Genomic DNA, 25,599 nt, shown 5'->3' on the forward strand with positions numbered 1-25,599 from the left:
TTCCCTTCATATAAGCCCTCCAAGCACCACTTCTTCCTCTTCTTCTTTGATTTGTAACAACACCACAACTCAAGTAAGTGGTGGTGGCACCAATTATGAAGCACATAATTCATCCCAAGCCACTAATTTTTCTTCAAGAACTGTGCCTCAAGCTCATACTGAGCTCTCTCTTGGAAGAAATTTCTGTGGTGGAGGAACATCTCTTCAGGAAACACCACCACACCACCACCACAACAACAACAACCCTTATTATCAAAACCACCAATCTCATTTACAACACCTTCACCCTCAAGTATCTAACACTAGTAGCGGTGGTGCTACTACAACTACAACAAGTTCTACAAGGTTGAATAACATTAATTATGGGGTTTCCATGCTTGATGTGTCATCTGAAGGGTTGAGACCAATCAAGGGAATTCCAGTGTATCACAACCGTTCATTCCCTTTTCTCCCAGTAGAGCATACAAGAGACATGGATCATCATCATCCCAAGATGTGTTTATATCATCACATGCCTTCATATCCTTCTCTATCTTCTTCTTCTCCTTCCTCTTCTTCCCCTTCACCCTACTTGGCCACCGCGGCGCCCGGTTTGGATCCCATGTCCTTATTAAACTCCGGCACCCCCAACGGCCCCGCGGCGGCATATAGGGCTGCTGCAGCCACAATGTTTAATGGGATTTCCGGTGAGGCTTTCAAATCTCATCATCCATTGCACCACCACTCACACTATGGGGTTGGACCCTCTCATCATGAGGCTACTTCAGCAGGGCTGATGAGATCAAGGTTCTTGCCTAAATTACCAACAAAAAGGAGCATGAGAGCACCTAGAATGAGATGGACAAGCACCCTCCATGCTAGATTTGTTCATGCTGTTGAACTTCTTGGTGGCCATGAAAGTAAAGATTTTGTTTTTCCCTTTATTTTTTACTACCCCAAACTTTTTCTACCATTTCTTCTTTCAATGCCCTTCTTTTAAAAAAATGATTTTTATCTTGACTTTAGTCTCTCATTTGCTTTCTTTTCTTTTAATGAATAAATGTATATATGTATGCACTTTAGTTATATGTATCTCTTTTAGGCTTTTGGCTAATGCATCTAGATTGTGAATTTTAGGAGCTACTCCAAAGTCAGTTCTGGAGCTCATGGATGTGAAGGATCTTACATTAGCTCATGTAAAAAGCCATTTGCAGGTATTTGCTTTTCAATATCTTTTTTTTTTCTATCTCTATTTAGTGGGGAACAATTTTTTGGGGTTCAACTCCTCTCCTAAATCAGGTTTTTAGTCAGAATGGAGAGTATTGTTTTTTCTTTTAATTTTAAGGATAATGTCTTCTCACTATAAATAAAGGATACAATTGTCATTAATTTTTTTTTATTTGTTATTTCATAGTATTCTCCTCTGCAGTACCTGAGGGAGGATTACAATTCCCGTATTTTGTGTATTTTATTTACTGGCACTGTAGCCAATGGAGAAAGCAGTGAATGTGGGAGTAGTGGATGAATTTAAAGACTGTAGTAGTGAGCTAAGTAAGGAGCCTTTAACTTCTGAATTCTGAAACGACCAGACAGAGACACAGCTTCTGCATAGAGAGAAAGAAAGAGAGAGAGAAACAAAAACAGACAAAAAAGTCATCATTTTCCAATAATACACTTCTCATTACAATCTCATCAAATATCAACCTCGTGATTAATGATTAAACCCAGACAATCCCAGAGAAGAGAGAGAAAGAGAAAGGGATCTAAATGGGAATCACCAGTTTTTAATTTAGATCTTTTAATTTTTATTTAAGGAAAAGAATAGGGCTTATAATTAATTATATAGTTCTATATGTGTATACTTATGTACTTGTAGTTATATATGTTTCAAGTGCAGAAATGACATTATAAGTAAAATGCTTTGTTTTTATTATTTCTTCTCAGATGTATCGAACTGTTAAGACCACTAACAAACCTCCTGCATCTTCAGGTAATTCTTATAATTTATTTTATTTTATAGCAGACTTATCATTTATTTTACTAACATATATATTTTTGAAGGAAATGCCACTTATTTTCAGGATGTGTTTTCTACTATTACTTTAAATTTTTCCTCTTGAAAGTTTTCACTGTTATATATCAGAAGTCCATAAGACTCTACATTACTCCAAAGTCCAAACCAAACAATTTAAAAAATTATGAAGATGCATGTATGCATGCAAACATGTTGTAATTTCAATTTTGGAGTCATGAATTTTTTCTTAGTGCAGGTCTTTCAGATGGATCTGGAGAGGATGACATGTCTCCTATCGGCAGCAGCGGTAGCGGCGGTCCACGTCAATTTCCGGACCAAAGAAGCCTACCGGATCGGCCAGTGCAACAAGACATGGACTACACTTCCACTACCACCACCACTCTATGGAGTAACTCTTCAAGGTACCATTACCAATTCCTCTTTAATTCTCTAATTAGAGAGTAGAGACCACATTTTAGTTGTACATGATTTTTTATGTGCTTATGTTGAGGTATACATTAAGGATAATTTTGGGTTACTGGGTTGGTTGATTTACTTTTACTTTTGCATGAGATCTATGCAAACCCACGTCCACCATACTCTCTTTTATGAAGAATAAAAAGGGTTCTTGTGGCAGCTTTTACTTTACTTGTGTTTGATTTTCCACTTTTCTTTTGTTTCATCTATATATCTTTTGTACCTTGGTGAAATGTTTTGCCTTAGATATATAACCATTTCTAAGGAAAGCTACATGACATAATCTAACGTTAATTAGGATTTAAAGAAAGCAACCCTCAACCATTCTCTTTTTGCCTCTTTTCTTTTCTCCCTTTAGAATTTTTTGTGTGTGCTAGTCCTTTAAGGAAATACTAACAATCTTGTAATGCATAATTGATCTTTAACTACGGAATATTATTAAAAAATATGTGGCTTCGGTAGGTTTTGCATATAACCCAAACAATTACTTCCTTCATGTACGTTAAGTATCTTCAATCAAGTATTATGAATTCATGACAAGTGATAATGTCAATGTAATCTACTTCATAAGTTTTTTATCAAAATGAGATAAGTTATAAGTGAAAATCTTTGATGGATTCTCTTGGAGCACACTGCAAGAATTATATAGAATAACATAAATGTATCATGCATGAAAACAAATAACTTCTATCAGCTAATTTTCTTTGCACCTTCAGGCCTTTATACCCTAATTTATTACCTATGAAAGGAAGAAAGTACAAATTTGAATCTCACTTTGAAACAAAAAGGTATTTTTCAATGGTGTCACTGGTCAACAGATAAATTGTTAATCTCCTTGTGGGGTTGATAGTTATTTATTCTATAATTTTTGTGTTGCTGAGTTTAGAATATAAAGATCTACATAAATTTTCTACTGTTTTCTGAAATTGTACAGTATTTTAAGCTTATAAAATGAGCACTTCTTATCACAATTTGAACATATCAATTTCAAAAATGAAAATAACTTCAAAATTATCGGATCAACTTTTTCTATTATCAACAGAGGTACTCATTAATTAATTAATTATGAGTACAAACGGGTATACAAAATATATAATAATGGACCTCCCTATACAATATAAACCATTGAGTGAATAAGGAAGAGCGGCACTGCGGCAGTAACATTATAACAAAAGGACCAATAATTAACGAAGTTTTGTCTTAGTTACAATAATATTTGCAATCCTCTCCATAAAAGCTAGTTCTTCTCGGATTTGAGGACTAATTAAATATGATATTGTTGAATTTTCCAAATATAATGAGAAGTTTTATGTTAGGAGTGGATGAATTGAGGAGCATATAACTGAATGAATCTATAGATTTAATGTTTTAAGGTTTTGGGTCATGATGTGGTGTTGGACCTACTTACTTTTTTTACTTAGCCCATGGAAGAATTTTATAGTCCATATAGATGAAGATCTCCCAACAAGTGGTATCACATATGACGGTTCGACTACTCAACCAAGTATTGAAGCGACAAGTTATTAATAGATCCATATGAGATACTTGTGTCGAAATTCTTTTTGACGAGAGGTTAATGTAGCATATTCCGTTGATGAAAAGACAAGTCAACGACAACACAAGGAAGATAGAGAGTTGAGTTCTAGTGTATTTGATACTCCAAGGGAGTTACTCAACTTGAAGGAGAGATGTTGGATATTCCATGGCTGAATAAGATGTCTCATATTCTATAGAAGTTGATGAGCTAAAGAGCATATAAGTAGATGGACTCATATGTTTAATGCTTAAAATTTTGGGTTAAAATGTCGTGTCAAATCCACTTATATGCTTCTTTCACTAAGCACATAGAAAAATGTTATAGCTCATGGATGAAGATATTCCAATAAGTAATGTCAAAGCTAATGGTTTGACGACTCAACCTAGTATTGAAGTAACAAGTGGTCAATAGATCAATGTGAGAACTTTGTGCTAAAAGTCTTCCTTACGAGAGGTCAAGGCGACATATCTCATTGATGAAAAGACAAGCTAACAACAGCACAAGTAGATAGAGTGCTACCTCTAGTGTATTTGATACTAGATGGGGAAGATGGGGAGTAACTCACACCTTATGGGGAGAAATCGAGTATTCCAATTGTGAAGAAGATATTTCACGTTGTGTAAAAAGAGTTGAAGAATGTAAGCGGGTGAAGCCATAAACTGAATATCTTAAGGTTTTGGGTTATCCCACTTCTATACTTCTTTAACTTAGTCCATGAAAAAATGTGATAGCCCATAGATAAATATCTCCCATCAGAAATTAGAAATTAGAGTCTATCTTAATATTGGGTTATCCCACATATTTAATTCTTTAAACTTAGTTTCAAGCTCAAATCATTTATAACTTGGACAATCCCTCCACTCTTGAATTGATTTTTGCGGTGGATTTAAGAGAGGTGATTCTCTTTACCGGTTATAGTTTAGAGATAAAAGAGGACTTTTCTGACAAGGAAGTTATCCTGGCATTCCCAAATTCTACAGTTATTTTTTTCATACATTTTGTTGTCGTGAACTTTGATAACGATTAATCTACTTTGTTACAAAGCATATATAGTGGACTTTTGTAATGTACTGCCAATCAAATCTAGCTGATAATTTCTTATATATAGAATAATAGAAGTAATAATGGAAACAATGCAATTTTTTGGCTGCATAATTAATGTAATTTCTAGGACCTATTTCTTGTGTACTTATATTATCTTTAATATAAATGGTCAGCAGTAGAGAGCCATGGCCTCCAAGTAGTGCTAATGACATAGGTGGTTTCAGACCACCAATCTTCCAGTCACAGCCATTATCAGGGGGACATCAAATTCAGGTATTAATGTGGTTAATTACATTATTTTTGTAAACTACTGATTTTACGAGGGGAAAATGTATGCATTGACCGTTATAAGTTCTATATACTGTTACTGCATCATTCAACATTCATGTTTTATCATCATTAACTCTTCAAAAACATGTATTACAAAAGAATGGTGAATAATATATTACACTCTTATCTTATATCTCATTTATGAATAATTGTTAATGTTGAAATTTCCCTACAGGAATGTGATTCAACCCAACTCAAGAATAGTTTATCAGGGTCTAATTTAGAGTGCAAGAACCCAAGCTTGGAATTCACATTAGGCAGACCAGATTGGAATGGCAAAGGACAAGCCTAATTTTGACGGGTTGATTTATTGTCTCTAATATTTTGCATTAATTTAGTTATTATAATCCATATATGGTGACAACTACATCATCTTTCCTGAATTGGAGAGGTTATATATAAATATAAATTGGTGCTATGGAGATGAAGAAAATGCTCTACAAGGTCCTACTAAGTTCCTTTTGGAATCTTTCAAACAAACAAAATTTCAGTTTGGAAGATTTCTGAGTTCATGAAAGTTTTTGTTTAATCTTAATTTTTTTTATTGGTGTGGGGGACACGACAAAAGAGGCTTATGTAACAACAAATGTAGAAGAACAAGGTAGAGAGGAGGGGGAGGAAATAGAATTGTTTGATGAACCGGTTTCATTTTCCTCTCTCTTGCTCCATTTCTATTCAATTCTCCATCTTTTCACTTGGTTTTGTTAATAGAACAATCAATACATCAATGTAGTCAAAAGCTTGTGGAAGAGATTAGATTTTTTTTCATACTATAACCATCATAAAATAAGACTTGGTATCATTATGTTTTTTTGTACTACTAAACTATCGCTAGACTTTTGGAAATGTATTAATTTCTTTAAGGATGTATGGTTGTCCCTCCTAATAAATGTCGCTCCTAGAAATCAAGTTTTTGACATTTTAATTATTCTAAGTATTTAGTTGAGTCTTACACTATTAGATCAATATCTTGTTGAATTATCATTCTATTGTCAAATACATTTTTTGTTTAAAGTTTAAAAAACAATTTATTATTGAATGAATGACATAATATACTTCACTACTATGGTAATATATATTTTTTCAACATCATTGAATATAGTAACCAATAATGTAATAGAAAATTAGGGTAAATATTGATAGTATAGTTTATACAGTGTTAATTTATGATTTATTATTTATTTTTAATTATTATTAACTTTTCAAAAAGTAATACAAATAAATAGTAAATGATATACTGATTACATATAAATATTTACACTGATAGTACAAAGATATTATCCCCATAATCTTTGTTCATTACTGATTTCTCATTTGAAAATGTGACTTGCCTCTGTAGAATATTTAAAAATGAAAATACATGCTCAAACAAATAATGGCATGACCAGACTTATGATTAACGTGAAGGGCAGAAAAAAATACATTATTAGGTTGGGATGCATATACAAATTTTGAGCAAGTATAATGAATTCCATGTCTTCCTCAAACATGAGAACTTGGAAAGTACCAACTTATTCTTAGAAAACAACATGAAGATGCAATTCGTACTACAAAGATGGTAAAACTTTGATAAGTTAAAACAAATAAAGGAATATGTGGTTTCCAGTATTTTTGTTTTGTTTATTATTGTGAATTTAATTTGGGATAATATTTTTTAATAAAGTTTTATCAACTTTTTTGAACGGGGGAGTATATGATTAAATATCTCGGTCTTGGTTAGTCATATTTATACTTTTCTATGATTTGAGGTTGCAATAATAATGATGGTATATGATAATACAATATTGAATTTGGAAGTTTAGGGGGCAATCAATTATTCATGTTAACCTGTTTGGGCCTGCAAGTTAATAGAAAGTGAGTTAAGCTGTTTATATTGTAGCTTATAAATCCAAGTTATTTTGATACGACCCATTAAGCCTAAGGCCCGTTGTGTAATTGGCCACCTATATGTATGCTTAAAGTAGTATTATTACCAAGAGGGATTGGTGTAGTTGTATAAGATCCAAATGATCCCATGATGACTAATGATCTAAGGTTCGATACCTGAAAGTGACATCTGTTAGAATGGACACCCACATACCACAAAAGTGATTAGTTTCTTAACCAATAAGGGTGAAGAGATACCCTTGATATACCCAAAAAAATAGTATTATTAACAATATATCAATTGTATTAGGAGTTATAGGTGATACAATTTTAATTGATCGTTCATTAATTAAATTGAATATTGTTTTAGTTATATATGTTATATTAAATTTATAAATATAAATATTATTATTATTTATAACATATAACTCAATTGTTGGAATAATTCAAATTCTTAATGCGTTTCTTTAAAAATAAGATTTTTTTTCATTTTCAAATTAGTTTTGACCTGTATGATATAATACAATTTGATCATTTTCACCGATACTTTTTAGTTCTGACTAGTATAATTGTCATATCATACCATTATGAGGATCAATTTTCTAGTTAAACCAATAGTTACAATAAAATAATTATAACTATAGTTTAAAGGTAATATTTCATCATTTATCTTATTAATTTCCCTTCATCTTGAAATGACTCATAATGTATCTTATAATGAGAGTACGACTTTTTAAATTTGGTCAGTTCTAACTTGTAAACTCAAGTTAGTTTGCTTCAATACAAATTATTAGTGTGACCATTGAATTAAAAATGTTAAATTTTGTCTATCCATTTTCATCGATTACCGATTTTGGTGGGAAACCATGTACAAAATTTGTGATTATAGTGCAGGACTTCTGTGAGTAAATATAATAAAAATATAATTTTGAAAAACACGTAAAGAAGTTGGATAAGGTTCCATGACTTTGTAAATGCCACATTTTATTTTTATGCAATTGATGCATAAGTCGTTTTGCTATGTAATGATTTTAGTAAACATGTAAAGAAGTCAGATAGTGGTTCCTCTTCTTTTATAAATGCTCGGTTAATTTTTATGCGATTGATGCAGAGGTCATTTTCCCATGTTACGACTTCTATGAATATAATAAATGAAATGTTGTGCAGATTAGTTGGTAAACAAAAAGTTTTTAAGTGTTTGGTTGTCGGTTGGAGCCACACATTTGCCATTTGCTGTAAAGATTTTTGGAGGCAATATAACTTTGATCGTAGACTTTTAAATACTCGTTAATAATTATTATTTATTTATTTATTTAGTTTTTTTAGTTATATATCACGTGAAAATAATATTTTTAAGTTGATTGGATGATATAATTTTATTTTTAGATATTAAAAGAATGATATATTATTCTAATTAATTTTAAAATTGAAATATGTTAAATAATACAAACCACATGCTATTAAATTTGTTTTGTGTGATTTGAAAATGACTTAAAATTATGAAGTTATTAATTTATTAAGAGAACGTCACTTTGATTAAAAATATGAGCGATTAAAAATTTAAGTGATATTGAATAAATATTGCTAATTTGTAGCCCATTCATTTAAGTAATTTATTATTGGGCAATTATTTCAGAATCTAATGTATCTCTAATTCTTTGACCAAATTGAATGTAAAAGTGAAGGAATAACAAGTATATTTATAACTAAGATATCTTTCACCAGAACACCTCCTATATTCACTCATTATTTGAGATTATATTTAAGTACTCGCTTATGATCATCATTTAAATGGATGTATTTTTCTAGTAAATGTAAATTATGACAATAATATAATAAATTAATTCTAAAACATTTAGTTACTCGCAATACATTAATTTGATAATTTCGACTAATGAATTCTAAAAAAAAAAATCAAATTTTGAGTTATAATAAAAATTTATGTTCCTAAATAACATCAGAACGTTTTACCATCGCCATAGAAATTCCATTTGAGGAATTAGAAATCATAAAATGTTATAAAAGTTTGTAATCATTCCATTTTTTCAAACAAAAATTAACATTTTTAAATTATGTGTCGGATACAAAAACACTTCGTCCTATCCATATGGAAATTTTGGTTTCTAAGTTTGTTTATTTACATGATGATACATTTTGGGACCGGGTCTATACTTGGGGCTAGTCTAATATAAAAAATTGATTAGGAATTTAATCTTCTGTCTTTTCATGCTTCAAATTCATTTTCAAAGTTTCACAATTAAATTCTAACAATAATTTATCATCTCATAACTTCAATTAATACGGATTTAAATTTATAAGAGTATAATATCTATACATTATCCGTGTAAAAATTTAGACATATATAGTTGCTATATCGTCTACCATTTATTTAGATCCCTTTTTGGAAAAGTAAAAAATGATTAAATATAAATAATAGATAATGCAGTAATAATATATAAAACACATACATTGTTAGTGCATAAATTTTTTCTCAATTTATAATTAGTATTCTTTCCCTTGGGAGGTTGAGTCAATTGTCATTAGGTCAACAAATTGTTTAAGGTGGTATGGCTTTGTTGACTTATAAGGCAGAGATAGAAGCAATCTTAAATTCTCAAATAGACCTTGAAAATTATTAAACAGCCTAAATAAAATAGACATGCCCATGGACTTGATTAACTGCATTAGGGTAACACATATATGCATGGAATTTAATTATTTTGTAGATGGTTCCATGATATGGATCTATGGGAAATTTAGTAACTTTCAGAATTAACCATGCTGTAAGTCTGTAACTAAACATTGTATTTTCTCTTATTGAGGCTGTTTTATATCTTGACATTTTTTCACCTTCTCTCTATTGCTTTAGTTAAGTCTGCAGGTTTTGCTGAATTGTTAATATTTAGTCTCACTTATTGTATTAAAGTTATGAACAATATTTATATAATTCTTCTCATACTAACCTTACCTATCATATACCTAATTTATCTTACCATGCTCACATCATATCGTGTATCACATGCTATGTTTGTTATAAAATAAATGTAAAAAGTAATAAAATGCATATCAAAGTGATCAATTTTTGTAGTATGTGTTATGTTTGGTCTCTAATCTCATATCCTATGTTGGGCGGGACGTTTGGAACATCTTTCTTATCATGTGTAACGATGTTTTCCCTTTGAAGAAAAAACTGAGTATTCCAACAATACATATTTTGACATTTATGCCTCACAAGTGACAAAACTGGAAGACTTGGATGCACTCATATGTGAGGGTGTGTTAAGTTAATATTTGTTGCATTATTTGGGTTGTATCATACTTGCGATCAGAGATTCTCCAACTATTAAGGAGTTCCATTATTATCGGATATGGGAAGAGTGAAGAGTCACAAGTGAGACACCACGTCTTGAACTAAAACCTTAAGGCATCAGTTTCATGGGTCTTTTCTACTTATGAATTTTTTCACTCATCCCTGTATATCCAATATGTAACTTCACACTTGAATAAACTCAACAATTTGATATTATAAAATTGCATCAACATCACTCAATTGTTCTATAATGATGCATTTTACATCACTTAATCAATATTATTAAACTCGAATTTAGTCATCAACTCAGCTAGTTATTGATTAATGGTCGAATTAGTAAGTCACCAATTAAACCAATTAAATCCATTTAACTTAAGAAGTTCTAAAATATTTATAATGTTACATACTATTTTTTAATAACTTTATAATTCAATTTCAAAAATATTATTATCATATAAATACCTAATTAAAAAACCTATAAGAAAAGTTTTATGACAACAAAATATTAAAAATAAGATAAAAATATCATCAAACAATATAGTTTTTACACTTAAACAAATCATATTTTGTTATAATTTAATCTAACAAATCAAAAACAAATTTTAATAACAACAAACATAACCACAAATAAATAGAAAGCACAAATTTGTTTTCTTCACAATAAGTTGTTTTAATGTTTCTTTATAAAAAAATTGGTTGATTGGACCAATCTAACCAGTTTAACACTCTTGAAAAGATACACTCCATTGATAAAGATCAAAGACTCTTCTTGATTCAAAGGAAGAAACTAATTGATGCAAGGATAAAAGGAACTCAATGAACTTTTCTTATTGATTATGAAAAAGCTTACATCAATTACAAAGCAAGGATCAATATATATACATCCTTGGAAATAACAAACTCAACAAACTAACAACTAACTATCTATCCCAAAAAACAGAAAAAATAGAATCACTAAGCCTATTACAAAGCTAAGAGAGATAGCTTGTATTACAAGAAATTGTTGGCCTCTTAAATAATCATAAAGAGACAAATCATATGTCTTTAATTTATGAAGATATGAAGTCCTATATTTGATCCAAGAGACCTTGTATCTATTTGATTCATTGTGATGATGAATCTGACTTGAGTAAGTATTGTCAAGGCTGACTTGATGCACCATGGCCTTGCCTGACTGAGACTGGATCAATTGGTGCGCCAAGGCCTGTCCGGACCGAGACAGAGCCAACTGGTGCGCCAAGACCTGTCCTGACTGAGACAGAGCCAACTGGTGTGCCAAGGCCTGTCCTGACCGAGACAGGGCCAACTAGTCTCATTGCCCATGCACATTTGAAGCAAGCTTCCTGACCGAGACTGGCATATGTGCGTCTGGTGCAAGCTCTCTGACCGAGACTGGCGTATGCACATCTGATGCAACCTTCCTGTCCGAGACAGAGTCAATTGGTGCATCCTGTCTTGATCAAACATATTCCTTGTTTCATATGGTTCATGGCACATTGCTATGATCTCAACCAATTCAATTTCCCTTTGATTCACACTCGAGCCATGCTGATTCCCACTCGAGCCATGCTGATCATGATTAATGGTCCTGCAAAAAGCATATTCATTGTTAGAGCTTATCAAGTTTAACATCCCCCCACAACCTGGAGTGTGTATGTCACACAATCCAAGCTTGGACATGTTATCTTTGAATGTTCTAGGGGGTTGACATTTTGTGAACATGTCAGCAACTTGTTCACTGCTAGATATAGGCAAAAGATGAACAACACCATTCAATATTTTCCCCCTTATTGAGTGGCAATCTATCTCAATATGTTTTGTTCTCTCATGAAAAACAGGGTTGGCAGCTATATGTAAAGCTGACTGATTGTCACAGTATAGAACAATAGGGCCATCATGACTTAAATGCAAGTCATCAAACAAATAAAGAAGCCATTGAGCCTCACAACCAGTTAGAGCTAAGGCTTTATACTCTGCTTCAGCAGGGGATCTAGAGACAGTTTTTTGTCTCTTACTTTTCCATGAAATTAAAGACTCTCCAAGAAAAAAGCAAAAACCTGTTACTGGCCTTCTAGTATCAAGGCATGATCCCCAATCAGCATCACTTAAACCTTTCAATTGAGTAGTAGTTTTGGTAGGAAAAAATAATCCCTTACCTGGGGCACCCTTAATGTACCTGAGAATTCTTAAAGCAGCATTAAAATGGTCTATCCTAGGGGCAGCCAGGAACTGGCTCAGATGTCCAATGGCATAAGAAATATCTGGTCGAGTATGGGTTAGATAAACCAGTTTGCCAATGAGCCTTCTATAGGATGTTATGTCAGAATAAATGGCTCCAGATTCACTATGTAATCTAACATTATAATCCATAGGACTAGAGCAGGGATTGCTAGCTAACATACCAGTTTCTTGAAGCAAGTCAAGGGTATACTTCCTTTGACATAGATTTATTCCATCTTTGTTTCTGGCTACCTCAATTCCAAGGAAATATTTTAGAGTTCCAAGATCCTTGATGCTGAATTTTCTGTCCAGAAGGTCCTTCACACACTGGATTTCATCAAGGTTATCTCCTGCAATCACAAGATTATCTACATACACAATTATAACAGTGTATCCTTTGGCATCAATCTTTGTAAATAGAGAGTAATCAGCTCTGGATTGAGTAAACCCACATTGGTTTAAGACAGCAGTGAGCTTAGCATTCCACTGCCTACTGGCTTGCTTTAAGCCATATAAGGATTTCTCCAGTTTACAGACAAGGGACTCATTGTGAATTTTAAGACCTGGTGGAGGCTTCATGTAGACCTTCTCAACAAGGTCACCATGCAGAAAGGCAGTGTTAACATCTAACTGATGAATATGCCAACCTCTTATGGCAGCCAGGGCAATTATGGTTCTAATTGTTGTTATTTTAACTACAGGGCTGAAAGTGTCAAAGTAATCTATTCCTGTTGTTTGGTTGTACCCTTTTGCCACAAGTCTCGCCTTGTATCTCTCCACACTCCCATTAGCATGATACTTGGTTTTAAACACCCACTTACATCCTATGGCTCTTTTATCTTTAGGCAGTTTGGTCAAGATCCAAGTATTATTTTCTCTAGAGCATCCAACTCAGTGTTAATAGCATCAATCCAGTGTTGATGTTTAATAGCCTCACTATAACTCTCAGGTTCAGTGTGAGAGCTAATGGATAGGATAAAGCTCTTATAGGAAGGTGAAAATCTGTCATAAGATAAGACTTTAAACAGAGGAAACTTGATTTTTGTGTCATCCATATTTATTGTGCTAAGATTTAGAGAGCAATGATAATCTCTTAGGTAGTTAGGGGCATTTCTTTGTCTAGAAGATCTTCTCAGGCTTTGGTTGTTATTGTTGTTGAAATCAAGACTATCATCTAAATTATTCATAGAAGATTGATCATCATTAGCATGCCTCTCATAATAGTCATTATTGTTTTCAATTATTGGAGTCTCACTAAGATGCCTAGACATGTTGACATGATCATGATTAAGGAAGACATCCTCATCATTATAAGAGGATGTATGAAGGGAAATATCCATACCTTGATTATGCTGATTTCTTTCATTCTTGAAGGGAAATATGTTCTCATAGAAACTTACATTTCTGGACAAAAAGGTTTCCTTGTTTGTGCAATCAAACATTATGTATCCTTTGGTTCCTTGTTTGAAGCCAAGGAAGACACACTTCCTAGCTCTTGGGTCCAATTTCTTCTTGTTATGAGTTAGAGTAGAGGCAAAACAGAGGCATCCAAAAACTTTGATATTCAAAAAGTTGGGTTCATGATTGTATAATATTTCATAGGGGCATTTATTTTTGAGGAATTGAAAGGGCTGCCTATTTATAAGGTACACAGCATGAGCAGCTCCAAAATTCCAAAAACACTTCGGCAGGCAAGATTGATACATGAGGGCCCTAGTAACACCAAGTATGTGTTGATGTTTTCTCTCAACAATTCCATTTTGTTGAGGTGTTTCAACACAACTAGTTTGGTGAATAATTCCTTTTGAACTATAAAAGGCATTCATCTTAAACTCAGGCCCATTATCAGACCTTATGGTCTTGATTTTAACACCAAATTGAGTCTCTGCCATGTTGACAAAAGACTCTACAAGAAAACTTGCCTCTGACTTGGCTTTCATGAAGAACAGCCATGTATGTCTGGATTTGTCATCCACTATGGTGAGGAAGTACCTATGCCCCAATATAGAGGGAATGGATATGGCCCCCCAAATATCTATATGTATGAGATCAAAATTGTAGGCAGATTTAGTCATGTTGTCTTGGAAACTTAATTTCTTTTGTTTTGCATAATGACATACATCACATGGCATATCTGTTTCTTTACATTGTATGAATGAGAACATTTTATTCAATGTAGCAAGTTTGGAATTTGAAGGATGACCAAGTCTAATATGCCACAAGTTATTCTTAACAGGATTGTCTCTAATATTTTCTATGTTATTGACATATTCATTTAAACTGAAAACTAAACTTTGAGCATTAATGATGTATAATCCTTTCTTCGCTTCAGCTACACCAATCATCCTCAATGTGGACTCCTCCTGCATCACACATTTTGAGGTGGTGAATATTAACCTACAACCAAGGGTCGAGGTTAATTTGGAGACAGAAATGAGATTGAAGGTGAAATTGGGTATGTATAGCACATTGCTCAGGCACAAGTCTTTTGAAAATATCACAGTCCCTGCAATGGTGCTTACAATCTCATTTCCATTAGGCAATCTGATTTTGATGGGGTCAATTTTTCTAAAGGATTGAAATTCTGTCAAACAGAAGCATACATGATCTGTTGCTCCTGTGTCCAGAATCAAATCCTTAGTTTTAATAGAAGGAGCTATGGATTTTGAGTTACCTTGGCTTGAAGAATCCATACCCGTGCTATGTTTTGTTAGTTGATTCACCTGATGATTGGCAGATTCCTTGATCATGGCTAATAGAGCCTTGTGTTGATCTGCAGTGAAGACCCCTGTCTCTTCTTGATCTTCTTGGTCATCTTCTTCATTGGAACTTGTAAGGTTGTTGACATTGTTGGTCTTCTTGTAGTGAGGAGGGAATCCATGTTTCTTATAACATGTGTCAATTGTGTGCCCTGACTTATTGCAAAAGGAACACATCTTAGATCCACCTCTGCCTCTCCCATTATTGAAGCTATATCTTCTTCCTGTCCCCGAATTATTGTTTAATCCAGAGCCCCTACCTCTACCTGATATGAATCCATTAGATGCATTATTGGAGGTATTGGCTAGAACCTTCACATCATCAATTGGGTTTGCCAAAGCAAACTGCATTTCCTGTTGGATGAGGAGTGAAAAGGTCTTATTTATGGAGGGTAAGGGGTCCATCAACATGATCTGGGATCTTACTGCTCCATATTGCTCATTCAAACCTTTCAAGAATCTGATCACATAGTCACTTTCTCTGTAGGACTTAACAAGTTTATAGAGAACAAAATCACATTGTGAAGGGCATGATGGCAGAGGTCTGAAATTGTCTAACTCTTGCCATAAACCTTTCAAGCAGGTATAGTATGCATCTATTGATTTGTTTCCTTGCTTAGCATTGTACAATTCCTCCTGAAGATTGCATATGCGAAAAACATCACCCTGATAATACCTTTCTTTTAAATCTTGCCATACTTTAAGAGATGTGTCCAGCCACAATACACTTTGCAGAATAGACTTATCAATTGATTGATTAATCCAAGAGAGAACTAAAGTGTTGCACTATCCCAGATTGGATAAGTAGGGTCACTTGTATGAGGTTTTGGAAGGGTACCATATATGAATTGTAGCTTGTTTTTGGTTTTCAAGGCCATCATCATGGCTTTAGACCAGCTATGGTAATTTCCTCATGTTAGAGGAGGTGACACTAAGATGGCTCCAGGATTTTCATTTGAAATCATGTAGTATGGACTAGAGGGATCATTGATAGGATTGAGGGTTGCAACTATGTTTGCCATTGATGATAAGAAGAACGTAGAGATGAGGATGAAGGCAGTGATATCAAAGTTTTTGATGGAAGCGTAGCAGAGCATCAATTGATGCTCTGATACCATCGTGAAAAGATACACTCCATTGATAAAGATCAAAGACTCTTCTTGATTCAAAGGAAGAAACTAATTGATGCAAGGATAAAAGGAACTCAATGAACTTTTCTTATTGATTATGAAAAAGCTTACATCAATTACAAAGCAAGGATCAATATATATACATCCTTGGAAATAACAAACTCAACAAACTAACAACTAACTATCTATCCCAAAAAACAGAAAAAATAGAATCACTAAGCCTATTACAAAGCTAAGAGAGATAGCTTGTATTACAAGAAATTGTTGGCCTCTTAAATAATCATAAAGAGACACATCATAGGTCTTTAATTTATGAAGATATGAAGTCCTATAGTTGATCCAAGAGACCTTGTATCTATTTGATTCATTGTGATGATGAATCTGACTTGAGTAAGTATTGTCATGGTTGACTTGATGCACCATGGCCTTGCCTGACTGAGACTGGATCAATTGGTGCGCCAAGGCCTGTCCTGACCGAGACAGAGCCAACTGGTGCGCCAAGGCCTGTCCTAACCGAGACAAAGCCAACGGGTGTGCCAAGGCCTGTCCTGACCGAGACAGGGCCAACTAGTGCTCATTGCCCATGCACATCTGAAGCAAGCTTCCTGACCGAGACTGGCATATGTGCGTCTGGTGCAAGCTCTCTGACCGAGACTGGCGTATGCACATCTGATGCAAGCTTCCTGACCGAGACATAGCCAATTGGTGCATCCTGTCTTGATCAAACATATTCCTTGTTTCATCTGGTTCATGGCACATTGCTATGATCCCAACCAATTCAATTTCCCTTTGATTCACACTCGAGCCATGCTGATTCCCACTCGAGCCATGCTGATCATGATTAATGGTTCTGCAACAAGCATATTCATTGTTAGAGCTTATCAAGTTTAACAGACACACCGACTCGTTACTTTTATGTGCAAAATAATCGAGTTGAGTCGATTTATGCCAATTTTAGTTCATGGCTAATCAGATAAGCTATTCAGACCGGTTAGTTGTCTATTCAAGGTCAGATTGACTAGTCCAATTATAACTTTCACCTTTATGCTCAGGTCCTAGATTCAAGTTTTAATAGTCCTTCCAAAAATAGAAGTTGGACCTTTCTTTTTATTTTTCATTAGGAATTAAAAACGGGGAATTATTATTAGCATGTCTTCCTTGAGGCAAAGGTGTTCATTAAGCTCAACCATTAAGTCCATTGTGTATCTTTTAAAACAAAATTTAAATAATTACTCTAGAAGATGAAAAACAAATTTGGATCATTATGCTACATTTTTCTTTATCCAACTCCCTTTTAGATCACCCATTATTCTTCTGTATGGAGGTGATAGGTTGGAATCCTAATCTTCCTATTGTTTTAGGCAAGAGCCAACCATGAAACACTATGAGTGGGTACATGAAAATACATTTTCATACTCAAGTCATTATAAGTGAAGATCTCTCCCATTTATAAGAGAGCAACTAAATTTTCCTTATGAAAAATCTCTCCTATTTATAGAGAGGTTGGGTGAGGTGTACTCTAAAGTGGGGCACCTTAACCATCTCTGTCCAGACTAGTAGATGCTTTATTACAACGGACCACCTTGTCGCATGTCCAGACTGCTAGAGCTGTATATTAGGTATGCTCTTGCCGCGTGGCAAAGAGTAACTTATAGTGTTCAGATGGCGTGTTCAGCTCTATGGCAAGGTCTGCTATTCAGGTGTCGCGACATTCCTATAGCAGATGTCTGTGGTTTTACAGGTGCTGACTAGGCAACATTATATCATTGTCGTTTTTTCCCATAGTTAGGTCGGTCATACTAGCGTGATTGACAGCCACATAGGCTAGACCATATTTGTCTCGTGATGATGAGTCATGGTCTTTTGGGTCGATCACTGTTTGAACAGTCCGGATACTAGGAAGGAACACCCATCAATTATTTAAGAGAAAAAAGTCAAAAACTGTCACTTAGTTTAATGGAAATTAGAAGGAAGCATCTCATAATAACTTTTAGAATCTCCAGTTTTACAAAGCATGCCAACTACCTAATATAAAGTAATGAACAAATATCACACAACAATCCCACTTGAACCAATCCAAGTTCTGATCTTTATCCAATCAACCATGTTGGGTTTTCCATCAAACATTTCAATTCTTCTGCTGCTGTTTTTATATGCAACCTCATTCCACATAACCATGTCTAGTAATCAAAGGGTGGTTCAGTGCAATGAGAAGGATCAAGGTAAACTATTACTCTTCAAACAAGGCATCAATGACCCTATCAATAGGCTTTCCTCATGGTCTAGCGAACATGATTGCTGTGAATGGAAACGAGTCCAGTGTCACAACACCATAGGCAGAATAACAAGTCTTGATCTAAACTCAAACGTGTATGATGAATCAGCACGTTTCAAAGGTGAAATAAACTTATCCTTGTTGCTTCAACTTGAATTTCTGAATTACTTGGACTTGAGCATGAATAACTTTATAAATGTTAGTATTCAGCCTAACCATAACATCACAATTTCCACTAAACTTTATCACCTTGATTTATCCTATAACCTTCACATAGATAATCTTCACTGGCTTTCTCAACTTCCTTCCTTACAACATCTTGAACTCACAAGCATCAATCTCGAGAAAGAAATGAACTGGCTTGAAATTGTGGCCATGCTTCCTAAATTATTAGTTATTGCTGAAAATTTGTGAACTGAATAACATCCACTCATCTCTTAAGTATGTGAATCTTACTTCACTTGTAGTTCTTGATCCTTCTCAGAACAATTTCAACTCTGAATTCCCACAATGGTTAAATCTACCAAATTTGGAATCCATTAGACTAAGGGGGAACCAACTCAGAGGATCAATTCCAAATTGGTTGGGAAATCTCTCATCCTTAATGGAATTAGATATCGGTTCCAATCTCTTGACAGGGAATCTTCCTGAAAGCGTTGGACAACTTTTCAACTTATTTACTTTATTTGTTGGAAATAATTCCTTGTCGGGCGCATTGTCTGAAAAACATTTTTACAATCTCTCCCAATTATCTAATCTGGACTTGAGTGGTTCGGATTTTGAGTTTCACATGGATGCCAATTGGATTCCTTCCTTTCAGCTCGGGGGCATTTACTTGAGCAATACAGTTCTACGTTCTAAACTCCCAGCATTGCTATATACACAGAGTTCAGTAGGTACTTCAGACATTTCTAGCACAGGAATTTCATCGATTGGCGAAGATAAATTTCCAAGTTTTGTGGCAGGAATTGAGTATCTCTACTTATCGAACTATTCAATCAGTGCAGACATATCAAACGTAATACTAAGCACGAGCGTTACATGTTTGGATCATAACAATTTCACAGGAAAGCTCCCTAGTATATCAGCAATGGCTGATGTTTTCGATGTGTCTCATAACTCGTTTTCAGGAGGATTTCCTAATAGTTGGGTTAACTGGACAGAATTGCTTTATATTGATATGGAAAGTAACAAGCTGACTGGGGAACTTCCACCTGACATGTCAACCTTGACAGAATTGCTATTCATAAATCTAAAAAATAATGAATTTTCGGGTAAAATCCCGAGGATGCCACCAAACTCAGAAATGTTAATATTGAAATCCAACCAGTTTGAGTGTAATATTCTACCACAACTATGCAATCTCTCTGCTTTGCATATATTGAATTTTTCCCATAATAAACTTTCAGGATCTATCCCTCAGTGTCTCCATAAAATTGCTAACATGGTTTCAGGCGAAAATGGTTCGTCATGGTACTCTTTTCGGGAAATGACATTCAATTTGGTTATGAAAGAGCAGGGCTTAAAATACAGATACATTGGATTGTTAAGGACTATTGACCTTTCAGCTAATAATTTGTCTGGAGAAATTCCTGAAATTATTTAGGCTTGTTAAAATCCAATCTTTGAACTTGTCACACAATCATTTGACTGGAACAATACCAAAAATGATTGGAGACATGAAAAACATGGAATCTCTTGATCTCTCTTATAATCAATTAGTAGGAGAAATTCCTCAAAGCATTGCAGGATTGACTTTTCTTGAAGTTTTGAGTCTCTCATACAACAATTTCAATGGACAAGTTCCACAAGGGCCTCAACTACAGTCTTTTGATGCATGGAGCTATGTTGGGAATCCTGAACTATGTGGAGTTCTTCTTACAAAGAACTGCACACAAGAAGAACATCTTCACAAGACAAAGCAACATGTAGAAGATAACTCATTCAAAGAGTCACTCTATCTTGGAATGGGAGTTGGATTTGCAGTGGGATTTTGGGGTCTTTGTGGTTCTTTGTTCCTCAGTAGGACATGGAGGCACACATACTTTCAGTTCCTTAATCATGTTGTAGACAAAATTTATCTGACTGTGGCTCTCATGTTTCGCAATTTTGGTGGTAGGTACCTATAAGACATAGTTTTCTAATTTTCTTCATTGGTTGAGTATTGTTCTGTCTCTTTTCATTTATCAGATGATTGTATTTTTCTTACATGCAGATGAGCACCAGAAGGATTGGAGTGTCACTTCACATTCTTAATTTTCAGATAACATACCTACTTTTATTAAGAAATCTATGGATAGCTTCTTTTTCATTGCTGCAATACTATGAATGAACTTTTTTATTAGCTTTCTAAAACTCGGTCTACCATCGGGTCATGCATTTTGTTCTAAATAAAAGTATTTATATTTTTTCAATGTTAATATAATATATATGTATATTTAATTTTTTCGATATGCGATTTAATTAGCGAATCATCGGTTGAACTATTATATCACCATATCAATATTCTGACTGGTTTGATGACCGGTACGTATTAATAATACAGGTTGTAGTATTTGTTTGGATTATTCTTCTGTTGGTTTGCTCTCCTTTTTTGCATATGTTAGATTGAAATAAAATTTTACCCTCATGCTATTTATTTATTCATTTTAATTTTAAATTGATTTTCTCTGTTTTCTTGTCTTTATAGCTCAACTTCTCAAGGCCTGAGTTTTTTTATAATAATTGAGGTAAAACTGACTTTGTACTATAATTAAGTCCTGTTCTTTTATTTCATTCAATCAAAACTTGAATTTCTCAAGAACGAAAGCAACAAAAGGGTCAAGAGATATTTGCCTTACCATGTCATCAAAGATCCATGGTTCTTTCTTCTGTTTTCGATTGCAAGTGTGGTCTCGGTTATATTGTGTTTTCACAATTGCGAGAAAATGCGACTGTGGACGCTATTATGGACACTCCCAGAATCGGAATTCTGTGACCATAATTACATATGTAAAGTGCAATTTAAAACACTAGTTCTTACATTTATGACCCTCTTCCAGAAACAAGGGAATATATAAGCCTTATATGCATATGGAAGTAGCACTGAAATACCATTTCTCCAAAGATAATGTTACCATCGAAACTGAAGTCATTCTCAAGAGTAACGACTTTGATCAGTATAACTAAAGATGGATTGACACAAAATGATAAGTTAAAATTGTCAAACCGTGGAAATGATAAGTTGGTTTGTACAACAATTGAAATAAAACTTAATCAGTATTTGTTGTGAATGGCTCTAGCACGGCGCCACCACCATGTGAGGAGATATGATAGTGTTCTTGAAGCTCTACAAGATATAGCTCTTAAAAGAGGTTCACAGTCTGGGTATGGTGGCAACCATGGGCATGGAGCAACACAGTCGATGACACACAACAATCCTCGGCTTGGCCGTACATGTCTGGGACAACGGCCGTGGATTGGGACATTGCCAAACTGTACTTTCCCTTTTTCAGCATTCCCCTATATATTCATTCCTCCTATTTATATGAACCAAGGCAATATCAGTCTTATGGCTAACAGAATTAAATCCAAACAGTAGAGGCTTATACCCAGTGAGGACATGAACAATAGGCTTTAGGCAAGCCTAGAGAATGTAGAAAGAGGGGATATACAGAATAACGCACTCCAGCTTTATAACTAAATTTACAGTTGACTAAATTTAGGTTTTGTGTAGCTACACTGCTACTGCATATACATACATTCTTATTCACACAAATGCAGCAATTCTATCTTGTTTCAAATTTACATCATCTACACACTATTTGTAAATTCATATCTGCTATAAGTTGACAAGACCAGGTAACTAGGCAGGCTACAAAAGAAAAACCACTCTTTCATGCAAACATCAAACTTCAAACACCACACACAGTAAGCAAGATTTTTTATCCACTCCACAGTCAGTGAAGTACAAAACAAAAGATAGGCAATAAAACCAAATTGTTCTATGAACAAGACATCATACCAGCTGATAGAAGCTTGTGTCATTCATATGTAACTTAAGATGTGTATACAAGCTTCTATTTGCGATCATCCCCTAATCTGAATCTCAATGTACTTAGTGGTGGGTGTACCGAGCTGCTCGAGCAACAGTGTAGGTTGAAACTGCAGAGCCAGTCACGCTCAATGAGTGCGTAGCAAATTCGAAGCTTTTTCTAGTTACCAACCACGCAGTATAAAAGAATCCAATCCAGCCTGGTTCACATTGATTTCCATGTCCATGCAACATCACATTGTTAAGCCACAGGAAAAATATATATATAGAAAAGGAAAAGGAGACATTATAGAAATCAACCATGGAACATCAAGTGTGATCTTTCATTTTAGAACAGAAAGGAGAAAACAATTGTATTCTCATACACGTTAAGGATCAATTCTCTAAAAGCTAAAGATGTCAGGTCAACAGTCATTAACTTTTTATATCTAAGAAATCTAAAGCACAATATCTATACAATAAAAAGAGGAGGTGGCCAAACATGTTACCTGTGGTTATCAGAATGGCCACAGTTGCCCAAAATGTAGTAACAGAAATTGCAAGCATAGCTACTGATAATGCTCCGATGTATATCGCTGCAACAAAAGTGAAAAACAGAGCCAAAAATCCTCCCACCGATGCCAAAGACATGAGAAGTAATACGACAATGGCACTTATAGTTGCAGCCAAAAAGAAAAGCATGAACACAAGCAGTCCAGTCAAAGAAACCAGAATGGTTGTCCCAACCTGCAGCAATAAGGAAAAAGAAATCATAAACATTCAAATAGATGTTTTTGGATTAGCTATCTTCCTCAAAACAGCTTATAATCAAAATCTTAATAAGATAAAAAGGACAGTCCAGTACACTAGACTCCTAAATATTATGATTAGAAAAGGGAAAGGATTAAATGACATCAAAATTGGCAATCATACATCCCCACCCAATGTTTTTGCCATGGTAAAAATATAAAAAGAACTATCTTGCGTGGTTTTAATTTTAATGGCTCTATCCTACATGTGAACCAATCCACTATAAACCATCTATCTATAAGCATCTGCAATTCCACATGCTCATAAGTGGAGCAGTCAAACGTATATTTAAACTATTCCCGAGACAATAAGACAGGTGATGTACTAACGTGGGACTTACTTCATGCCTCTTCACAGAAGTCTATTGAACAGGGTGATAGGTTACCTTTGACACATGGCGAAAGGTCATCTTTTGGCACAACCAGATAGAAGTTGGGCTCTGACACCAAAGTCAAAGTTTGATCTCAAAACCAATGGACTATGAGGCAGATGATCTAGGACGTACTTCCCATCACTAAGTTCAATTCAACATTTAAACACAATCTAAAACTAAGTCGTCTGCAGTATACTCTCCTCTCACAACCTTCTGAATATTAAACAGAAAGGAAACAATCTCAAAAACTAAAATTACATCAAAATTGAGGACTCCAACCATAATAGACCAAAGTTGCATCAACATTCAGGATTCAAAACAATCATATCGAAAAATGAATATTTATTTCAGAAATTGAATATTTATTAGGGAAACAAACTCACAGAGATGACGAATATAGCGCGGAGGGGACTACCACGATGAGTCCAGAGAAGAACATCGCGGGCGGAGTTTCTAGAAGCTTCTGGAAGCAACGGAGCGTTTTCGGCGATAGAGATCTTGAACCGGTTTATGAGAGAACCGCTATTTTCCGGTTCAGGGAATAAAACCGCGGAAGCGAACCGGTTTAGAATCTGTGGAATGTTGTGTCGAGTTCTTCTTTCATTTCTGTGTTGTAATTTGAAGCTCTCTTTTTGTTCTTCTTCTGATCCGTTGGCGTCCACGTAGATACCGTTGGCGTTGAGTTCCTCCGCCATTTTCAGTTGTAGTAAACTGTCTCAGTTAATTTATTAATTTATGATGTCACAGTGCATCAAATTTTGGAACAATTCATAAAAGCTACCACTTACTTCTGGTCATGAGGTTTGGGAAATAGCGTAATATTTATTTAATATATAGTCAATAAATTATGGGAGTACATGAAGTGACACAGTTCAAGTGTTATTTTTTTATTGTTAAAAAAATATTTTATTATTAAATTTTAAATTTAGAAGTGTCATATAAATTAGCACACTCTTATGATATAATAAATGTTAATCGTGTATTAATAACTATTCATTTATATTATTTTTATTTTTTAAGAACCAATAATAATAAAATATAAATTGTAAAAATCTTGTGAGTCTTTTGTGAAAAGCTGAATTTAATTACAATTTTACAACAATATGACTATCCTTTCTATTCCATTTTCATATATTTTATAATTAATTTTCAACCATAAATTTGATTCAATTTCCAATAAGTGGAAAAATTGCCCCTAGGGATCGAATTTCAAATCAAACTTGGTACTTCTTTCATTTCTCGTAAATAATTTCAAATCAAACTTTTGTGATCGAATTTGAATGTTGAAGGTCCAAAACATAGGGATCAGGATTGGTTCATTGAAATTGGCAAGAATTTCAATGTCACTTTTCCCCTAGGCTTTGTTTAGGAGTCAAGTTTTGGAGGGGAAAAGAGAAAATGGATAGAAAACCCTCTCCCTTCTTTGGGAGTTAGGTGAAAGAGATTGGGAGTCTAATGTGAAA

The 25,599-nt window shown here is 34.3% G+C and overlaps 3 protein-coding genes across 3 annotated transcripts in view; 2 read left to right on the forward strand and 1 right to left on the reverse strand.

Moving 5' to 3' along the window:
* LOC109330239 (transcription repressor KAN1-like) overlaps positions 1 to 5,809 on the forward strand; it is a 9,647-nt gene extending 3,838 nt beyond the window's left edge. The window contains exons 5-6 of the mRNA XM_019564351.1: positions 5,228 to 5,324; positions 5,557 to 5,809. Coding sequence (XP_019419896.1) covers positions 5,228 to 5,324; positions 5,557 to 5,673 — 214 coding nt within the window. The 3' untranslated portion in view covers positions 5,674 to 5,809. The remainder of the gene's footprint in view (positions 1 to 5,227; positions 5,325 to 5,556) is intronic.
* On the forward strand, positions 18,843 to 20,547 carry LOC109329272 (LRR receptor-like serine/threonine-protein kinase ERECTA). The gene is made up of 2 exons (XM_019562953.1): positions 18,843 to 19,062; positions 19,409 to 20,547. The coding sequence occupies exons 1-2, from the start codon at positions 18,843 to 18,845 to the stop codon at positions 20,545 to 20,547; spliced, it is 1,359 nt and encodes a 452-aa protein (XP_019418498.1).
* LOC109330346 lies at positions 22,637 to 24,901 on the reverse strand. The gene is made up of 3 exons (XM_019564512.1): positions 24,520 to 24,901; positions 23,463 to 23,700; positions 22,637 to 23,174 (listed from the first exon to the last, which is right to left on the reverse strand). The coding sequence occupies exons 1-3, from the start codon at positions 24,829 to 24,831 to the stop codon at positions 23,038 to 23,040; spliced, it is 687 nt and encodes a 228-aa protein (XP_019420057.1). The 5' UTR covers positions 24,832 to 24,901; the 3' UTR covers positions 22,637 to 23,037.

The sequence above is a fragment of the Lupinus angustifolius genome, chromosome LG16 (assembly GCF_001865875.1).
Source record: "Lupinus angustifolius cultivar Tanjil chromosome LG16, LupAngTanjil_v1.0, whole genome shotgun sequence".
Lineage (NCBI taxonomy): Eukaryota > Viridiplantae > Streptophyta > Magnoliopsida > Fabales > Fabaceae > Lupinus > Lupinus angustifolius.